The sequence below is a fragment of the Elgaria multicarinata genome, chromosome 8 (assembly GCF_023053635.1).
Source record: "Elgaria multicarinata webbii isolate HBS135686 ecotype San Diego chromosome 8, rElgMul1.1.pri, whole genome shotgun sequence".
NCBI lineage: Eukaryota > Metazoa > Chordata > Lepidosauria > Squamata > Anguidae > Elgaria > Elgaria multicarinata.
Genome location: NC_086178.1, coordinates 74,864,686 through 74,887,257, shown reverse-complemented (window position 1 = coordinate 74,887,257; position 22,572 = coordinate 74,864,686). Strand labels below are relative to the sequence as shown.

At 40.8% G+C, this 22,572-nt stretch overlaps 1 protein-coding gene across 1 annotated transcript in view; it reads left to right on the top strand.

Moving 5' to 3' along the window:
* ADAM12 (ADAM metallopeptidase domain 12) overlaps positions 1-22,572 on the top strand; it is a 257,743-nt gene that overhangs the window by 129,379 nt on the left and 105,792 nt on the right. The window contains exon 4 of the mRNA XM_063133269.1: positions 18,033-18,111. Coding sequence (XP_062989339.1) covers positions 18,033-18,111 — 79 coding nt within the window. The remainder of the gene's footprint in view (positions 1-18,032; positions 18,112-22,572) is intronic.

Sequence of the window (22,572 nt, the reverse complement as noted above, 5' to 3'; positions counted from 1 at the left end):
ATGATAAAATGGGGAACAAACTGCCCACAGTTTGTGATTTCTTGAGGGCCCGTTAAAGCACTTTAATATGCAAGGCTTACAGGAAATTTCCCCGTGGCTCCCACATCTGGGAAGACCTGCATCACCCCACCCCACGAGTGTGTCTGAACACAAGAACCCTCATTGAAAGAAGGGAGGATCCTAATAGAATGTTTTGCATGGAACCAAAACTTATACTATAATTAATTAAAGCAGGGAAAGGAAACTAATGAAAGAGGCAGGAATTCAAAAGCACTACAATTTGCAACTCATCATGGATTCTTGAAATTTGTTACAGGGTCTCATTCTCATAACCAAATTGCATTGGGCAGGATCCAACTAGTTTCCTTCCACCACTGCACCAACGGAAGACTTTCATCAGTGGAATGGAGAGGCAGCATTTCCCAGCGATTCTCCTTCGTTTCAGCCCCCGTGCCCCCCAGAACCTGAACCAGAAATGCCCCCAACCCTCTGGAGCAGCTACTAGGAGTCAAAATTCCCATTCTGCTGTCAGAGGCCTTTTATCAACAGAGAGAAATTAGATGAGTTTCACTCAATAGGCCAGTTTGTATGACACGACAGCCCATTAAGGGTTCATCCAGACCAAAGGTTGTTTGTTATGTGCTTGGATGGCATATGCCGCAGCGTCCTAAGGGTTAATTAACTCATGGTGGGCTGTCATGTTGTCCAAACCAGGTCATTGTTGTCAGTGAAAGTAGAAAACAGTACTGACCAGGCTCGAAAGTGTGCATGCCCCCCTCAAATAGTTCTGCTTGTACATAATTTCTGCTTGGGCATAATAATGGAGACATGATATTTATCTGTATGCCGCTCTGAGATCTTAATGATATAGGGCAGGATATAAATGTTTTAAATAAATAAAATAAAATGATAGAAGTATACAAAATTATGAATGGTATGGAAAAAGTGGATAGGAAGACATTTTCCTCCCTTTCTCATAATACTAGAACCTGGTGTCATCCCATGAAGCCAATTGCTGGAAGATTTAGGACAGATAAAAGGAAGTACTTCTTTACACAGTGCAAATGGAATTCACTACCACAAGCTGCAGTGATGGCAACCAATTTAGATCCCCCTTTAAAAGGGGATTAGACCAAGACAGTATGCCTCTGCCTACCAGTTGCCATGGAACATGAGCAGGACAGTGCCTCGACTTCTGTCCTACTTGTGGGTTTCCCACAGACAGCTTGTGAACAGAATGCTGTACTATGTAGACCCCCAATATGATACCACATGGTGGTTCCTGTGCTCTTATAGATGGGTTGTGAATTCACTCTTCCAGTTGCAGCACTCTGCCACATTAAATGCCATCCAAAGGGTCCTTCATCCTTCAGTAATGGCTTATCAGGGGGTGCAAGAGACAGAGGGGAAGAAGACTGGAAACACTTGGTATGCATGTGGAATTCCATGTTCAGCCATTGGGGTCCCAACCATTGTGTTTTTCCACTTGAAAACAAAACCGGGGAAGCGAATCTGTCAGAATCTGCCTGTTAGCTTTCTATGTTGTGACTGGCTTTCCTGACTTTCACACTGGATTGCTGTGTGGAGCATAAGCTCTTTACAGTCATTCTGATTTCTGTTTGAAAGCATAATTGTATTTGAATAAAAACTATGCCTTAACAGCATGAAACATATCAAGTCTAGTCTTGACAGATTTCCAGCCCACTCTCACATTATTTAGTGGAAGTACCTCATCCGAGTAGCGCTCCACAATTATTCAGAAGGGGAAGACATTTATGAGGAAGGTCAAAACAAATGGTGTTTTTAAGAGAAGGCATTAAAGTACTACTTTTGCTCATTGCATGGTATTTCCATCTTATCTGGCATCCTAGAGGATTTGAATATTTCCTGGTGAACTTTCTTTGACTCAGGATCGTAGACTATTGAGTCGTGTGCATACATCATTTTGATAACATATTCAACATGCATGCTGAATATTTTAATTAACTTGAAAGTTTTCATGTGTACATTTTAGCAGATGTCTGTAATTAGAACATGCATATTTCATTGGAGACATTTTCTCATATACAGATGAGCATAGATGCAGGGCACAGGGTCAGTGTGTGTGTGTGTGTGTGTTTGTCTATCTGAAGCTAGTATAAAGTGGAGGAGTTGTATTCTGGTCTATTTGAGTTTGCTGTTCCAAGCTTCAGTGACGAATCAAATAATACCTCCAAGTCTTAATAATGTAGATAACAGATATTGGCTACAACCCAATATCAGAACACACCCAGCAGTGTTGGATTGTGACAATTTCTGCAAAATGCATTAACCTTTTTTTAAAAAAACATGTCTCTGTTACTCTGAAAGATCTCTTAATTAAGCTAATACATTTAAATCACTTGCAAGCAAGTGCCCCTATCTTAGCCCATGTGACACAGTTTCTGTCAATTACAAATGCATTGGGATGACTTATCATCCTTTGGAATGAACATTACAATTTGTGGGCAAAACTCTTCGGCAGTCATTATTGAAGCCTGGTAATTTGCATGGCATACTGTGATATTCTTGTAGCTCCACTTATAATGCAATTTATACTGTGATATTACAAGAAGATCAAAGAGGGATGATAAAATATCCTTAAGCAGCAGTTTACATTGGATATGTGCTACTAGAATTATGGTGAAAATGAGATGCTTAATTCCAGTAAAATGATATCAAAGTCTGGGATCTCAGTAAGGAGACTATTCATTGACATAAGACCCAGTTGTTTAACCCAGGAATTGAGGGGACAAGCAAAATGTGTGGACCACCTGCTAATTGTTTCCACTTTTAATTAACAACCCATGAATGTTGTTTCGTGACATGCAAAGCCAGAAACTCTGAGTTATTTCTGAGTTAAACAACCCAGAATTATCCCAGCTACAAACTATGGGTAATTGTTGGGTTAACTCTAGGTTATTTAGTTCCAGGTTCACATATCACGAAACAAGCCAGGGTGTTTCTGGGTTGTTAACTGAAAGTGGAAGTGATGAGTATATGGGAGGCAACGTGCTCATCGCTTCACTCAGCCCTTGCAAATCCTGGGTTAAACAACCCAAGAATTGCTGACATGATGTGCAAACCAGTAGCAAATAGTCAGCTAGCCAATGAACTTCAGACCTCTAAACTAGATGTGCCTGCTGCCTTTTGCATTTTTCTGAAAATGTTTTCCTCTGTGATGTGAGTATCTTCCCAGCTTCACCTAGGGTCTGGACTAAGGGCTAGCGTTGTGTTTCTCAGAAAACTACAGCTTTCAATGGGAGGCAAATGATGAGACTTGCTAAGTAATCTACAAAGCTTTTATTAAGCAACAAACATCTCTTCTACCTGAAGAGAGTCTAATCTCTTGGAAACTTCCCCCCAGACAAAACTATGCAAATTAAGCAAGACAATTGTCCACTCAAGAAGAATAGGAAGTCACTTCCCAAATGCCTGTAACTTCAGAGATCATGTTGAGGAGGCAGGTTCTGGCGCAATCCTAGTCTCACGCCTTCCTTCCGCTTGGTGCATTTGAGCTTCCTGCGGACCCTAGCATCAGCTAGCTTTTCGGGATGCTCTCCTCTGGAAGAAAGCTCACTTCCCACTGAGTGTGTAGGATTTGGCTTTGATGAGATAAGCTCTGGAGATTGCTGACTCCCAGCTGGAATATCACCCATGAGAGCTTCCTCCTCCACTGGTACAAGCTAGCTAGTGTCTGGTGCCGCCTCCTCTATTGATTATCTGAAATATCTTCTCCCAAAACAAGAGCAGTAAAGTAAGACATGACAGCCAGCTTGACTGCAGTAGCATAAGACAGTGCCAAATGGCTTCAGCTGTTTGGTGGCTGGAACTCTAGGGTGAGAAGGTATTAAGAAAGTGGTGGATGGTCACTTTCAGCTGTTGCTCCACCTGACCAGGAAGATGCCAACTGCTAACTCTGCACTATTGAAAGGGGAAAAATAACTTAAGCATGTTTGCTATGAAGCAGGTCCCATTGAAGTCAGTGTAAGCATTGGGTTTGATTACACAGAAAGACTTCTGAGCAAACATCAATGAATAAGTGAAGGACATTGCTAGAACTCTATAGACTCTCTCCTAATATCGTGTGGAATCATTTCTTGTCTGAAATAGGGTTTTTAAAATATGCAGCATTTCTAGGAGCCAACATCATTTTTAGCAGCCAAGCTACACAGAAATGCCAAGAAGCTGTTTGCCACGCCACCCTCATATATTGAGGAATTTGGGCCTTGGCTTTTCCAGTGTTTGGGCAATCAGGAGCAGAGTTGGGGTGATTAAAGATGTAATCCTATGCATGTTTATTAAGAAAACTGTCCCATAATTCCTAGCATGCCCCAGGCAGCATTTCCACATACCTGTGACTGCGCCCCATTAAATTCAATAGGGCTTATTTTTGAGTAAGCATGTATATCATTGGCCTGTAAGAAACTTTTTTAAAAAACAAACACACCCACACCCCATATATATATATATATATATATATATATATATATATATCTCATAGTTTTCTTTCTCCTTAGCCTGAATCAATCATTTTGTGCACAAGGTCCATGGAGTTCTAGTGATGCCCGTCACTTGTTCATTCCTTCTTGCTGAACTTGAGTGCTTGCTACACTTGCTGCTGATAACCTTTCAAAGAAGTGCCCACACAGGATTGTAATCTCCTGATATCAACAGTAAGTGTTTATTCCACTTGGCAGCTTCTAAAGTATTGAGCATTTTCAAAAGAGAAGATGAGAACAACTTCTGCCAAAAACGAGCGTGCACGCGTTCACATGCACACAAAGCTGATATGCATTGTGGGACGGACGCAAGAAAGAAGAGACGACAAAAGTGCTGGAATTTAAATTGGGCCACATTTATTCAAGATCTGCAAAGGGTTCCATCGGGCATCCAGCCTGGCCTGCGTTCAGGCCTTACTAAGTGAAGGGGCAAGCTTTCCTGGCCCAGCGGGTGGCGCTCAGTTTCGCCGCCCTGCTGTCCATCCCCTACATGGGGTTGGGAGACCTTCCCTTGTCACCCCCAACCCATGCCCCCCAGGCTCAAGGTGGGTGAGCGAGGTCGGTCTTAAAGGTGGTCCTTATCCCCCGGCCTGGCCACAAGGCTCAACACCGGGAGCCCTCGGGAGTCACCTATCACTGTAACAGTGCCTTGGAAGCTCGCCATTATATTCCCTCTGGATGCCCATTCCCTACCTGCCACAGGGGGCGGCAAGCCACTTGCTTAGTCGCTCCCCCCCCCCCCATCGACCTAAAACGCCATGGAGGCCCCTTTGCAGATCGTATAAAAATAAATCGTTTCCGATATCGGACAGGTGCACACCATCCTGTCGGTACAGCTCCCTCCGGGTCAGTGTGATTGCGGGGTGCAAGATGCTGGAGTCCCCATGTTTAATTAGCTCTCGGAAGATTTCGACATTGACACGCCGTCGAGCCCTCTCCATCGGCTTTATCTCACCCGATCGCCATGCAAACCTGGGTAGTATGCAGGACCAAATTATTATTACTCCAGGCCAACGCTGCCGAATGATCTTGAAGTCGGCAATAGCTTGCAATATTAGTGCCTTGCCCTTGAGTAGCATTTTCAAAAGAGAAGATGAGAACAACTTCTGCCAAAAACGAGCGTGCATGCGTTCACATGCACACAAAGCTGATATGCATTCTGGGAAGGACATTTCCGTTGGTGTCCATGGCAGGTTCCCTCTCAGGGCTCATTGCAGCATGTTGCACTCCCAATCTTGACCCTCTCCCTCTCCCACACAGCTGTTGTTGAAAACACACAAAAAACTAGACAAGTTAAATGCAAACATGTGTTTAATGCATCTTCAAGTCTGACCCTAAGCTAGAGTGCATCCTTGATAGCCTGTCACACACACACCCAAAAAAACTTTTTTGCTCCCCTGAATGCTTGACAGGTTGGGCATGGACATATTTAATCATGGTATCTATAAAATAAAATTAGGGTCACAGGTGAGAAGTCTATGTGCCAGCACCCAGAGTTAACAGTTTGCATCTGAAAAGAACTTATTTATTTATTTATTATTGTCATTTATATCCCGCCTTTCTTCCTCCAAGGAACCCAAGGCAGCATACATAATCCTCCTCTCCATTTTATCCTCACAACAACAACCCTGTGAGGTAGGTTAGGCTGAGAGTCTGTGACTGGCCCAAAGTCACCCAGTGGGTTTCCATGGCTGAATAAGGACTAGAACCCAGGATTGCCCAACTCCCAGTCCAACATTTTAGCCACTACACCACACTGGGTCTCAGAGCCAGCTGGTAAGGGGAAACATTCAAGGAGATGTGCTCTCTTTCCAGGCATGGTGACAGATCACACCGTAGGTCCTGAAGTGTGATGCATTAATGTTGTTTTAATCCATGTCCTTTCTCACTTACATTGATTCAATTATGTTAAGAAGATTGCCATCTAAATTGGTTTACTTTCCTGTATTTATCTCCTTTAATGGAGGGGGTGCAGAAAGAAATGTAAATCAATTCAGTAAATTACATCTGCTTCCAAAGGGAGAGAAATTATCTAATGGATACATGTGTCAAATGTGGTATTTGATAGTTAAGCATGAGTGCTGTAATGTGATTTCTGCACATACACCCACCGACACACCTTTCCTTCTGCTGTATTTGAGTGCTTGTTATACTTACTGTTGATAACCTTTCAAAGAAGTGCCCACACATGACTTGTAATCTCCTAGTATCAACACCAAGTGTTTATTCCACTAGGCAGCTTTTAAAGTATTAGGCATTTTCAAAAGAGGAGATAACAGCTGTTTCTAAAAAAAAAAAACCTACCCTGGAGGCATATGTTGTACAGTACCCAATCTTTTCATTTATCTGTCACAGCAATATCGACAAGTCACAGAACAAGACGGAAAAGTAAAATATGTGGCATTAAGGCATTGAAGGGAAAACAGTTAATTCTTGCATTAGAATCTTCAGTCCTGCTCAGGTAAACAAAACGGCAAAACAAAAAGGTACCAGAGAGTGCATTTATCATTGCATCTTTATTGTATCCTTCTAGCCTTGCCTTTAAAAGTCCATCTGCTCTCAAAAACGTAGATTAAAATGAAACATTACAGTGCTATTCAACGTTCAACAGAATGCTGCTCAACATTGTTCCTATTATATGTTCTGTGTGGTGCCATTACAAAAGAATGATTTGCTTTGACTTTGGCAGTTGTAAATAACGTCCCGTAAGACTGGAAACCGTAGCCCTGGAAATACGCTTGATGCCAGATTTCTTAACTAGTATCCGCAACTCTAGACAACTGTCAGAGGGGAGCCAGGAGTCAAAGCCTGAGAAGACAAGGAAATATATCAGGAACACTATTTGTCATTGCTCAAAGTTTCAGTTCAAGTAAAAAGCCCTTTATAGCGCTTCCTGTTTAGGAGGATCCAATCACCAGCCATGGCAGGTGGGGCCCAATAGAATATTCCCGTGTCCTAGAAGATGATCTAAAATGGATCTCTGGTGGTTCCAAACAGAGCCAAGGGCTCTCATTTCTATCCTGGTGGCTCCTGAGAGGCAGCCAGGAATTTTCTCCTGATGCCTAAGAAATAGAGATTATTTCTTTGTTTGCGGTAGCAGCCCATATCCTGGCTTAGGGAGCAGTAGCATGGTTGCCACCTAAAATGGCTTTCATATGTGGCTGTGGACTCATTTCAATGAGTGAGCTGGTCTGTGTGATAAATACTCAAGACAATTCCATGGCTCCCTCAGGAAATATGCCACTGACATAGCCTTTATTCCTCTGACTGGCTGATATAGGAGGCCGTTACAGATGCCTTATAGTCATGTGAAGCCTTGGCTTTGTGGAAGCATATTTTTGGTGACAATCACACTGCCACACAAACATATGAATTGGCCCACATATGCTAAGGTCAGGATCTAAAGACTAGTTTTGTATGTCCAATGGAATTTGAGCTTGTGTTTCCAAAGCTTCATATGGTGCATGATCATGTGACAGTGAGGCCTTAGCTAGACCTAAGGTTTATCACGGGATCATCCTGGGGTCGTCCCTGCCTGCTCCCGAGATATCCTGTGTGTCATTTACATGAACAGGGATGACCCCAGGACGAACCCGGGCTAAACCTTAGGTCTAGCTAAGGCCTGACTTGCAAAACTAGATTGTGATATGGTATGGGGAGTTGCTGTTCAAGAGGCAGGAGCATCTAAAATCCCCCTGGGTCTGCCCTTTCAATTGGAAGGTAGCATTCCTAATTTTCTAAATTATTTTTGAATTATACACACTCGCTATATTATCTTGTTAACATTATTACTCCAGACTGTTTTTGTTGCTCATTTGTCAAGGACAGTTAATTAAATGTATTGTTATAAAAAGAAAAAGTCACAGATAATGTTTTACAACAGATTTGGATAAATGGAGTTTACAAGCAAGGAAAGAAACTCAGAAAGAAAATACATTAATTTTAAAATAAATGGTGTGGGGACAATGACAAACAGATTCTGTTATCTTAGTTTATATGTTGGTTTATGATACTGATATTTAGTATTGATTCTCCTGTGGAGGCAATCCTAGGCGTGTTTAGACTGAAAAAATATCCTACAACTCCCAGCATACCCCAGCTGGGGAATAGTGGGAGTTGAAAGATTTTTTTTCTATCTAAGTATGCATAGGATTGTACCCTTAGTAGAGGTTTCCCATTTATCTCAAATCTTCATGTCAAAAATTCAAGCATTTGTGGTAATTTTGTCCTTGTGTAAAGACCAAATATAAATATAGATCTTTTCTTTTGACTTAGTTAAGAATGCTTTTTAGATGTGAAACTGAAGAACATATCAATCCCTTGACAAGAGCCTTATTCATGCATATGTAGGGCAGGCCCATGGTGGAACCACACTTCTCACCCCACTTTATTTATTTATTTACTAGCTGTACCCGGCCACGCGTTGCTGTGGCTCAGTCTGGTTAAATGGAAAAGAAAGAAAAGAGAAAGTACACGTTTCTAATATGTTTAATTTCACAATGCTTGTGGATATACAATATTTTTTGTTGTTCCATTGTCTGTGCAGATATAGAGATTGTCTGGTTTGCCGACTCGAGAACACGCAACATATAATTGTCCATGTGAGAACCAATCCGTGTCTAGATCTAAACCGCACAATTCTAAAGTTTGGCCCTGAGCTTTGTTGATGGTGATTGCAAACGCCAATCGAATTGGGAATTGCAATCTCTTAAATTGAAATGGCATATCTGTTGGAATCATAGGAATGCGAGGAATGAGGACATCTTCACCTTTGAAAGGTCCTGTCAAGATTGTTGCTTCTACGACGTTGCTGAGTAATTTTTTTACTGCAAGCCGCGTGCCGTTGCAAAGCTTTGGCTGGTTGATATTTCGCAACATGATAATTGGCACGGCGATTTTCAATTGCAGTACGTGCGGTGGCATCCCTAGCAGATCGAGTGAATTCAAAAATTCTGTTGGATAATTAACCGCTTCATCTGCTTCCACAACAGTGTCGACGGACTTGTATGTGACTGCCTCACTTTGAATGTTAGACTGAATAATATTGTTAAGTTCGTAGACGTCTTTGTTCTTGGCCGCAGGAATAGCTCGTTCACTCAGCCAATTGTGATTCTTATAATTGGTTTGAATATTGGGAAATACTTTTTCAACCAATTCTTCTTTTGACGTCACTAAATTGCAGAAGATATGAGGCAATGAAATTCATCCTGAGGTCAGATCAACCGGCACCTTTCCGTTCCCAATTTCCAGCAATTGACGTGAGAATATCTCAGCTGATCGATCATTTTGCAGCTGGACACGCATATTTGTAGTTAATTTTAACGTCTTTACGTGTCGCCACAAAGTAGAGTATTTCAGGCAAGCATTTATTTCGTCCGCTGGTGTCGATCGAGGAATTACAGGTAATGTTTGCCTGAAATCTCCTGCAAGCAATATTAATGCGTTCCGAAATGATCTGATGTTTCCACGCAAATCTTGCAATGATCGATTAAGAGCCTCAAGCAATTTTTTGTGCGCCATTGTGCATTCATCCCAAATAATGTTTGCATTTTTGCAATACTTTTCCCATGCCGGATGTTTTGGAAATGTTGCACATGGGAGTTTCAGTGAATTGCATGTTCAATGGCAATTTCAAAGCGGAATGAGCAGTTCTTCTACCTGGTAGCAATGTCGCAGCTATTCTGGACGACGCAAAAGCTAAGGCTATGTCATTTTGGGATCAAATTGCTGCCAGAATCAATGTAATTAGGAACGTTTTACGAGTTCCTCCTGGCGCATCTAAGAAGATTTCTCCAACCCCGTTATTGACAGTTTGCATTATTTGATCGTAAATGCCATTTTGCTCAAGCGTTAGCTTAGGAATATTTGATTGCACATACGACAAAAGATCACCCGTGTTGTAATTTTGTTCACGACGCAATTCTACATCGAACGAAGCACGCGTCATTTTGACATAACGTGAAGAAAGCAGTTAACGTTGTAGCCAGTGGATTCAGGGCTATTTGTTGCACATTTGCAGCTGTGAAATAAACACGTTGTCCATTTTCTAGATGTACTGCTAAGTGAACAACAGCTGGACTTCGTTCATGTATGGGAAATGAAAGAATCGCCATACAGCTTCATTGCTCCTTATATATCTTCCAGCCTGACCAGCATGTGTTGCTTTTACGTCCAACAGATGGCGCTGTTTTTCCAAAAAAGCATATCTATATATGGAATCGTACAATATGTAGTATAGCATGTGTTGCTTTTACGTCCAACAGATGGCGATGTTTTTCAAAAAAAAGAATGTTTTTACCTGTCACAGGAGTGGTGAAGAGGTTAGTAGGTTTTGGCCCCTCTGCTAGGCCGGAATCTCCTGGCAGTTACCTTTCTTCAGAACTTGGAACTTCCATAGAAGGCCGCAGTTCCGAGAAACATCGCTAGATGGTGCCAAATAGGAGAGAACATGGAAATAGGAGAGAAGGCAGAGGCAGTGGATTGGCCTACTGGTTGGTGATGTCACAATGACTTCTCTCCTATTTGCATAAGTGGCTTGGAGGAGGCCTCTGGGCTTTTATATACCCTATTTCTTTGATTCTAAGACACACTTTTGTCCCCATCTATAATATAGTTACACAAAAACACGCGCATATTCGAATGCAACGTTGTGTCAAAATTTCAAAGCAACTGGTGAAGAACTTTCGGAGATTTTAGATTAGGAACAAACAAACATTTACATTTTTATTTATATAGATTTATTCAGAATATTTATATACCGCTCCCCATTGAAAAATTTCGGAGCAGTGGACAAGATAAAATGAAAACTAAAAACAGAATAAAACAGTTAAAACAAAATTTAAAAGCAGCAAAAACAGAGATTCAAGGCTACATATTAAGGAAGGGCATATCCTTTTGCTAGCCCTGCCCTGGATAGCATGGTTGATTGCATGGTTGCAATGGTTGATTGCATAGGACCCCCTGCACACAAGCAGTTGCTTGCATGTAAGGGTTCCCCTGCACAACTGCCCTCAACATGCAGACACTAGAGGACAAGACTAATGTGGGGACATGACACCAGAGATAGGGCTGAAGTGTATCCCCACTGCTGTTTCAAACAATGAGTGTCCTAGCTGTGCTTAACACAAGGGGGTCCATCACACCTAAACATTTGCCCTGGTTTGCCCTTGTATTATCCCCCTCCATTTACATAGCATTTGAAAGGCTTATGTTTCATTTATCTTTAGACCTCTCCTGCACAACAGCGAATCGCTGTTCCCCCCCATCTCCTTTGTACCTCCCCTTACAGTGTATTGATTGGTCGCAGTTGGACACCTCACCCTCCCCACTGATTGGCATGGTGTGCTGGAGAAAAGGCATGCCCCCTCCCTTTCATCAGCAATACCACCCCTTTAACACACGCTCTCAGAGCATTGGATTGAGTACAATCGGATAAAAATACATGTTGAGGGTCGAGCGCATTGCCGGAAAAAACGTTCTTTCCCCACACCAAGAAACCTCGCAAAGAGGGGAGGAAGAGGAGAGATCATGGCAGGACATGGATGATATCATGTGAGCCCTCAGGAAACAACGCACGGTGACAGTGGGCTATAATGCTGATGGAGCTTAAGAACATGGTTTATAAGAAAGCTGGTTCCTGATAATACTGTGCACTCAAAAGCAGAATTTGCAATTTGCTATATCCTGCAGGATCTCGACAGCCAGAATCCTTTAAATAAGCATTTGAAGAAATGTAGAAAATCCTTCATTTTGGAGCTCCTATACCACACCAATGCCTGATCTCAAAGTAGTTAAAAGTAACATCCACATAGTATTTCGTATTTGAGGTGGAGGGAGGGATTTGGTTTTATTTTATTTTTTAAAATGTTCATTTCTGCTTGCTTGCTCTGAGTCAAAAATGGAAAAGGTTAGTATTATTTTTATGAAGCGCAATTCCCACTTGAACATCTTGGGTAGAAAGAAGCAGGGAAACCTGCTAACTTTCTGATATTCTGCTAATAAAGGGGCTTGTTTTGTGATGCGTCCGTCCACAACAACCCTTGAATATTCATCTGGTTCTCTCCAACCTACTCTGTTTATACAGAAACTTTCCCCCAAAGGTGTTGGTTTTCTATATTACAAAGGTAACAGACACAGATAGACACCATGGATTGAATTTTCATTTATTCTTCTATTTTCCTGCGTACATTCCTCTTCAGGAGATTTCCAAGTCCCCACAAGAAAACTAGAACCTTTCTCACATATATTATGTTCACAAAATTGATATGGGAATACATTAAGCCATACATGTTTTCCCCCATCTCACTTAATCCTCTTTTGCCCAAGTTTCAAGCAGAAATATATTTAATAGAATGTAGGGTAGTTTATCCAAAACCTAAAGTATCCATTTTTGCCTTATCTTATTTGATTCTCACTTTTCACAATTGGGTGGTATAAAAATGCAATAAATAAATAAGATATAGGGAATGCTCTGAGTGATTACTCCAATTTGGATGTCATTAGGCTCTGTTCAGACATGATGATGAATGAGTATGTGGCATCTAGAGCCAATAGACATGGTCCCAACCCTGAACGTGCATTAAGTCAACATGAGTGTGTGGCCTGATCAATGCTTCTGCTTTCACCTTACAGGACTCTCCTTCCCCTGTGACTGACAGCCAGTTATCCCACTCTCACCCATTATGTTTTGCCACCACCTCAAAAAGAAAAGACACTTCGGCTAAGAGGCACAATGATTTCTTTATAAAGACATCATCTAAATAGCTTCAGCTATTGGGCAGTATAGAAATACAATAAATAAATAAATAAATAAATAAATAAATAAATAAATAAATAAGACAAATTTCTATCTTGAGGAATATTTGCTTCTAGCACAAAGCTACAGCGAACATATGGCACACAGGGATTAGATTTGATGGGAAAGTTTAATTACACAGTATCCTGGGGTTATTTCTGATGGTTAGAGCAGCAAGGAGAAAGCTTTGAGATAAAATTAGTTGCTCCCCTTATTTTGTGGTTGTCGTTGTAGTAGTAATAGTAGTATTTGTTGTCAATCATACTAAACCCAATCATGTGACTCACCAAGTTTTACAGACATTGGACTCTGAAATAGGACTGAAGCTGAACTCATAAAACCAGGCCAGGCTTTGCTCTGGACTGTTCTAATGACAGTGTCAAGGTCAAAGTGAATACGAGTGACTTTACCTTCACAGTGCCTAGCAAATCTGCCATAGTAGGCTTTTGAGAGTTCCAACATATCATTCCTAAGGTTCATATATAGCAACTTTTTCACCACACAAGAAAGCTCTTCTGGGTGACTACTTGAGAATGCCATGGAAATTAGTGCCACATTTAGGCACTGTAATGTGCTCCTACTTGTGTCCAGTTGCAGTCTCTATGAGACTTATGTCATCTGTGTTATAGTCGTCATCCTGTTTGCTTCATTGCCCCCAACTCTTTGGTAAACTAAGGAGCAGGTTGGGTAATACAACACTGGAGAGGACACTTAGAAACGATCAGTTCAACAGCTGTTTTAATCTCACAGATCCTTAGTGAGACTAAGGCCTGGATAGAAGTGCCAGCTATGTCAACTGGAAACCCTCCCAGGGCATTAAGAATTCCATGGATTCCAAAAGTCTCCAGAAGAGGACCATCTTAATGGGTCCACTAACCCTGCAGAGGAAATAAATTACTGTCACTCACACCTCACCAGGAAGTGGTCTGACCATGACAACAGGGTTAAAGGCACCCCACCAACAACAACAATCTCTCATCATTTGTAAATACTAGGTCTAGAGTATTTCCTGTAGAGTGTGTCAGGCTGGTAACACATTGACCATGGTTGGCATGGCGGCCATGAAGTCCCAAGCAGGCCTCACTAAAGTGTGAATATTGTATGAATATTGAATATCGAAGTATGAATATAGTTGTCTCAGGCAGGGAGACAACATGGGTAGCTGGTACACCAGCAGAATCATTGGCATAATTGGATTTCCAAAATTATTCTAGATTATCTTTACTTTGCATACTAGGGGTGTGATCCGCTTCTCCTCAGATCGGAGAAGCAGAAGTGGATCAGGGTGATCCGTCTCCGCTACAGGCGGAGGAGAAGCTGATCGGGGGCTGGAGAAGCATGGCGAAGAGAAGCAACCATAAGCGGATCACTTCTCATTTCGCGGAGCGCTCCACCCGCCATTTTGAATTTTTTCGCCCATAGGATTGCATTGAAGAAAAGATTAGTGGATAACTTTTTTGGTTTTCAAGCTATCTATTTGAAACTCGCTGTGCTTAGAGAGTTGTGGGTGGGGGTCATTTTGAGCCTATTTTCAGCACTTTGCGTGCTGCAGTTTGCTTGCTATATTTTTTAAAAAAATAGGGTAAAAAAAGCAGGAGAGTTAACTTTTTGAAGTGCTGAGAGGCAGATTCAACTCCCAATCATGATCACCTGATGAAGCATCCTCCAATCCCAAAGTTGGACGGGGGATAAGCAAAATGGGATACTTAGTAACTTGGGATACTGGGAAAGTTTTCTTTCTTAGTCTCTGAACGGACTTTTCCCAGTGTTTTTTTAAACAGTAGCCCCACCAAACGCACAAACACAACCTGAAATCATATACTAAGCAAATAAATAACAGATAGGAAACTCAGCACTGCTACCGACCCTAACCTTGGTGAACAACTGAATAGATGTGGTGCAAGGGGATGAGGTCCCCTAGAACATGTGGACATCCCCTAGAGCACTCCTGTCCTTGGAGGGTCATCAGAACCCTCCAAAGACTAACCAGTGGAGAAGCTACGCCTGTCATGAGTTGAAGTGTCAGGTAGCTTCAGGTAGCTTCTTAAAGACTGGTACTTACTTAGGGCCAGTCAATTAGCATAATTCCCCCTCCCCTGGGCACGTCCACTTTCCTCTTACTGGTAAAAGACAGACATAGCGTTTTTTAAAAAAAATCTTCTTGTTGTTTATTCAGCAACACTGCTGCTTTTAATTCCACCCCTCCTTTGTTTGTTTGTTTGTTTGTTTATTTATTTATTTATTTATTTCATTTCATATTTACACACCCCATAGCCCGAGCTCTCCTGGCTTTTCCTTGTCAGTGAAGTCAGGCAGGCTTTCATTGTGGTTCAACTCGTTGTTGTTGTTGTAGTAGTTGTTATTGCTATTAATATTAATTAGTACTGCTATTATTAACATTATTATTTTGTTGTTGTTTAATAATGGCTTTGATCACAATGCAGTCAATCAACTCTGAAGCAAGGATCACAAAGCTTTACTCTTATCCTCCTAGCCTCCTAGTTATGGGATGCAAAAGAAAAGGCATCTCTCTGTGCTGCTCCCGCCTCACAGGGATGGTTTGCATTACTGGCTTTGAAACAATCCTTGGCTCACTTCCTTGTGCCCCCAGAAATGTTTGCTGCATGCCTGCCTTCCCTCCTCCGCCTGGGTGCTGTTGTGGTGGGGCATCTGCCGGGACTGACTTCCCCATAGATCTATGGCATCTCTGCCTGCCTCTCTGCCCGCCTGGTGCCTGGCAGCTGTACTACATGATGGGCTTTGTGGTTCAACCCCACAAGCCTCCGGCATGCTTGCTCCCAGTGCTGCCTGTCCTCCTCTGTGCCCGCCTCGCAGGGATGGTTTGTGTGTGTGTTGCTTTGACTCAGGGGATAAGTCCTTCCTGCACTCACTTAGACTTTTTGACGTTCCAAATAAATTTTTCAAGTGTGGAAGATAATTCATATTTAGGTTTATCTACTCCCCAATTCATGGCATGTTGGGATTTCATTTGAAATGGCCATAAATAAAGCCCATTGAGCTGTCTGCAGCTTTAAAAATCCCTGAGATACTGGGGTGTCAGATTTTCAAAAATCCCCCAATAATCAGGGGAGACTTGGATTTTCTTGAGGCTTGGCATACATGTGTATACATGGATCAGGTGTCATGGTGCCTAATTTGACATTTCTAACATGAAAATTGATAGAGTTCTAGCATGGGACTTGAATTGGGGTGAGTTTAAAGGGAAAAACCCTGCCAAAAATCAGGGGATGATGGGATTTGCTTGAAACTTGCCATGAATGTGGATCTAGATGGCATCTGTGAGGGTGCCCACTTCAAAGTTTTTATCTGTAAAAATGTTGGTGTAAATCCCATTTCTGAAAATGTGGTGTCCAATTTTCAAAAATCCCCCCAAAATCAGGGGATGCTTGGATTTGCTTGAGGCTTGGTGTGCATGTGTATACATGGATAAGCTATCATGGTGCTGAGTTTGAGATTTCTAACATTAACAGAAAAAAAGTTGTAGGCATTTTTGGATTTCAATGCAAGTCTGTGGGGGGGAAAGCAGAGCTCCGATCCGGATCCGGAGCTTCGCAGTGAAGCAGAGCGGACCATAGGCGGATTGGAGTGGAGCGGACCCAATCCAGAAGTTGTGTATCTGGAAGAGAAGCGGATTGGGGGGGTCCATGCACACCCCTAGTTACCAGCATGTGCACTACCGACTTTCCTAGAGTCTTCCAACTCTAGGAAACACACTGGGGCCACACTACATTTGCTCTCCCCATTGCTTATAGCTATTCCATCCACAACAGGGCGCCAACCTGAGGGTTGTGCAAATCAGCAAAAGTCGAGACTGCCAAAGTTCTCCGACTTTAATTATAGAGCTCGTTCTGCTTTGAGCATGTATCAGATCGCAAGCGTTGCTTTTTCTTTGCACATGAAAATCCAAATATACAGTTGTGTGCATCTTTGAAATGTACACATTTCTCTTCCATTAATCAAAGCATATCTGAGTGAATTTTTCGAATGTACGCATTGTTTGTGCACATTGTTACATGTTATCACACAGACTTTTTAAAGTCTGTGAAACACATTGCAAGTTCAGAAACATACGGATTTTGACTGCGGATCGGGTCTGAGACTATGTGTTTGATCTGGAATGTGAGAAGTGGGTAAATTCTGATTAAAAATGAACTGAAACAATTTCTTATACAACCCTAGTTAGGACATGTGCCTACAAGCCTCTGAAATTCATACCCCATCTTCAGCCAGAATATTTGTAAATATGAGGTACAGAGTGGGAATTTCCCCATCTCAAACTTTTGAGGCAGTTTTGAATCATCTCTATTTAAATTAATTTTACATGTTGTATAAATATTTTAAAACGTTTTTTCTAATAAAAGCAATAGAAAAATATTTTATCAGTGTAAAAAAGAAAAATCAATACAATGCACAGAGTGGATTAAGTGTTATATTTTTTTAAAAAAAATCTGCATTTGCAAATAATCACATAGCTACAGCTGTACATTGATTTATTCCTGATTACTTCTTTGAACATTCAGAGAGAATGGCTAATTGTAGTAAAATTTCTTTAAAATACTCACAGACAACGTCCAACGGTATTGCTATTGTGTTCCAGTATTGAGCTGTCTCTTCTTTCCTTTCATTTCCAAAACTAAAGCCATAATTATTCAACCTTGAAATTATGCTTTAAGATATCTTCTTAATTTCCCCCCCAGTGGCCTTTTTGCTGGCAACTTCACAGAAACACATTATTTGGAAGATGGTACTGGTGCTGTTTTCATGCGTAATTACACGGTAAGATTTGTGACTTCTTTTACTGGGGGCGGGAGTGAGGAATACCTGATACTTTATCATTAAAAGGACAAGAAGGGGACCGTGAAAATAACGTGGTTGTTCTATATTTGATTTAGATCTCTGTTTAGGTAGTCTGCTGGTCCCTTTGTTCAAAATGTGCATCCGTGGGCGGAAATGCTGTACATGGTGCATGATGGGAGGCCTTTCATGGTTATAAGATTTGTGCACTAAAACCTCTTTGATAATGTGCCCATCAGAGGATTTTTAACAGGCTGCAAGCATCTATTGTAGCAAAGATAAAGCACAAGAGCCAGTTCCTCTGATGTGGAAGCTCTCAAAATGGGATTACAAGGCTGTTGCGGCCTTCTAGGAGTGCCGAAGCCAGATGTCCCCCTTTGCTTCTTTTTTGTTCTCATTGAACCAGGCCCTAAGAAATACGTTATTGGTGGGGGAAGGGAAGAAGGGCTAAAAAGAGGACCCTTGCCTTACGTGATATTTGTCACATGGCCATCACAAATCTCCTCACAAGGAATTTAAACTTCATTTTGTAAATATATACTGCTGCTTTGAAGCAGTGGCATTTTCTTCTTCCAGCTGTAAGTAAATCTTCCTAATTAAAACAATACAAGCGGCTGATCTTAATTATTACATTTATCTTTTATCTGTTGATTAGACTCAGCTTAACTGGCATTGCATTTTTAAAATTTATTTGTTTGATGTACCAGTAAAAACATTACGCTTCTCATTGGCTTCCATAATAAGTCCTTTAGATAGCAGCAAATGGAGTTACATGATGGGCCTTGTCTTATATTGGAGCTGTTGGTATGAACTGTTTTTAAATTAATATTAAATGCTACAAGCAGTATTCTGAGCCCCTGGTAGGAGAAATGGTTATATAATTGTATGCATGTGTGTTGTAATGGGACACTTCTGATATCAACTGAGTGTCTTTCATTTTGCATTTACAGCGTTTTAATATTCATTAAACAAAAATCCTACAGTTTACAAAACAACATTAAGGCTCTACAGTTTTCAACCAAGCACCAAAAAGCAGGGAAATTGGGAGTTAAGGCTCACAAGCCTTAACACAACATCCTCCCTAAGGAGGCAGAAAGTGCCAGTGAAATTCTCATTCTCCCAAAGCAGATAAACCATGAGGAAAGGATGGAGGGTATGATATGCAGAGGTGACTGTGGGGTTGTGAAAAACTGATGGCGAACAACTTAGGGCCAGCTACTTCTCCTTTTTTGTTTAGAGCAGCCCTGGGTATCTGTGTAGAAATGGCCTACAAAGAAAGTTTTATAATCTGTGCTCGTGATCTAGGGCCTTTCAGATACAAGGGCTGTACATACATCTGAGGCTTTAGCTAGACAGGGCGAAATCCCAGGGCAATCCCCAAGATCATCCCTGTACATCCACATGATGCACAGGGGATCCCAGGATCAGGGAGGGATGATCCCTCCCTTGCCCCGGGATTTCGCCGTATCCTTTGAGCCCAGTTTTTCCGTGGTCCTGGGCTGAGCCCAAGACCACAGAATGTGTGGCCGAGCACCACAGTTTGTCCCAGTTCCTCACAAGGAGCCAGGATCCATGCACAGGGCACAGAGCTCCTCAGGAGCATTGTGCCCATCGGGGTGGGGTGAGTGGGGAAAATATTTTTTTTAAAAAAAGTACTTACCTTTTGTTCATGAGTGCCAGTGCCCATCTTCCTCTTTAAGAAAAAAACAAAACAAAATGGCGGGCGCAACACCTCTCCTTCTGAGGTTGTCGCGCACCACGTGTGAACAGAGGGAGAGATCTCGCGATAAAAATATTGTGAGATCTTTACCCCTCCATCCAGCTAGACCAGGTAGGTCTAGAGAAGGCCTCAAGATCAGTGAGCCAGACACTTCTATTGAGATAGCAACTGGGTTCATGTTTTTTTATTTGGCATTTAGATAATAGTGGAAATTAAGCACATACATATTAATATTGAGATGTGCTGTAGCATGAAACCATTTCTTTTATGAGCACAGTTAGTAACAAAACCTATTGCATTAGACAATCAGTAACATGCATTTCCACTAACGTGATTTATTTAATTAAATGTTTTTTTAAAAAAAGGATGTTGTTTGCAATATGTAGGAAAAACTACAACTAACCTAAGAACAAAACCACAAATCTGCGACTCCTATAAAAAACAAACAAACAAAAAACTAGAGCAGCCTATTGCAAGACATTTTAACTCTTGCAATATTTTATTTTAACTACCTAAGGCACAAAGGCCTTAGGTAGACTGAAGGATTATCCCAAGCAAATGGAGAGGTCGTCCCTGCCTGCTCCCAGGATCCCCAGTGTGTCATTTGGATGCACAGGGATGATCTTCGGATGATCCTGGGATACAGGCCTGGTCTAGCTATGGCCATAGCCTCTTAGATTTAACATTGAACAAACAAAGGACACTCTTATTCTTGACAGAAAGGAAAATTTCTTTGTCTGCACACTTCAAACTCTTAGTCCATATGGCCTTAATTTGGAAGACAATTCATAAACATTGTACCGTTCATATCTATATCTATATCTCTCTATATATTTGTCTTTAGGATTTTTCATCTCACAGCTGCTGTTGAGTGTGGAAGCTGAAATGTTTAGCTCTAAATATATTTTGAAATTAGTCTGTTGTTAATCTATCTATTTTTCATACATGCACTTACACACACATATACATACTCATGTACATGACATCTCCCATAAATTGGTTTTCTCCCTTAATTTTTATTTTTATTTTTATTTTTATTTTATTTTTTGTATCTTTTTGGTACTAGTGCAGATTTAAAGGATAATAATAATAAAAATAGAGGGAGACTTCATTATAATAAAATCAGCCAACACTGATTTTATTCCGGCGCCAAGTGAAAACATGGCTTTTTAACAAAGCCTTTAATGGTTAAATTCACTAAGATGGCACATTGTTTCAACTGTTTTTAATTGGTTTTACTGCTTTTAATTTATATATTGTTTTAATTTGGTTCATGGTTTAATTTGTTCTTAGTTGTGTATATTTATTGTTTTATACTGTATGCTTTTATCTGAGATCTTAATGATATAGGGAGGGATACAAATGTTTTAAATAAATAATAATAAATAATAATGTTTATTTTTATCCCAAACAATACAAACCGATTTTAACGCATTTGCTTTGTACACCCAGCCACAACTCCACATAAAATAAAAAGAAAGGAGGAATACTCTTGTGTTAAACCAATATTTTCTTTGTAGTGTAATCAAATTTGCCAAGAATTCATACTCCTGAACTATTAAAAATCAACCCTGATCTTTTCACATTATTGCTTTCTCTAATAAAATCAAGGTGGTCTTTAGAAGTCTGCAGTCTGAGACTTTGTAATTGAAAACCATGCCCTGATATTGGAAAGGTTAATTAATGCAGCTTAGATGTGAATGAAACAAGGAATAAGAGGCAGACTGAGATGACTGTCAGGGTGAAATATGAGCGATAATTTTCCCTTGCACTAATAAGATAGTAACCTTTGACAAGGGGCTTTTGACTTCCACATGGCATTCAAGGGAGCTAGAAGAAAACAAGAGAAAGAAATGCTGGACATGACATGAACGTTATTTTCCAGCCAGGTCCATAATTGGGAATATGGTATTATCTTTCATCAGCAGTAGCATTAACTTTGAATTCCAGACAAATGTGCAACGTTATTGACTATGTATCTCCTGTTGTGGTTGCCTTTTATCAAGCAGCTGGATTTATTAAAGAAACACAATAACCCTGACACAAAATGAAACAGGACTGTTGCTTCTGAAAATAGAATTCTCTTTTATTCCTGTTCTTAATAACATGCTGCTTCTAAGTCGGCGTAATTTAATAAAATCATCTTTTCTCTCCCCCTGTCCCTTTTTTCACATGTTCTGTTTCTCTCTGAAACTATACAACCACAGAATGGTTTTATTACATTGCACAGTATGCTTAATTATATCTTATGGATCTGCCTCGTATTACTAAAGACAATTTACATCTACAGTGAAAGCCTAAGGTGAATGACAGTATAATTTGCTCTGCTGTTTAATTTTACAAAATGCTCCTCATCATTGTTTTCCAATAACATAATAAAAAAATAAGATCTGAGTTGTCATAAGAAAATATTTAAAATACTTTTCTGATCTTTGTCTTTTATTGAAGGAGGTATAGCATATACATTATTGAATGAGGTACAGCATGAACCCATTTAAATCTAACATTAAATACTGAGAATTCACACCGTTTCAACTCGGCAGAAAGAAACTTTCAACATGACTTCCTCAATAGTCTAGGGTGACCAACTGTCAGGATTTCCCCGGATTTGTCCTGGTTTTTGTTCTTTCCATGGTGTCGGGGGATTTTCTATAATTTTCAATAATGTCCTGGAATGACACACCTTCCTCTTTAAGGCTGCCATTAGCATGGCAGGAGGGAAT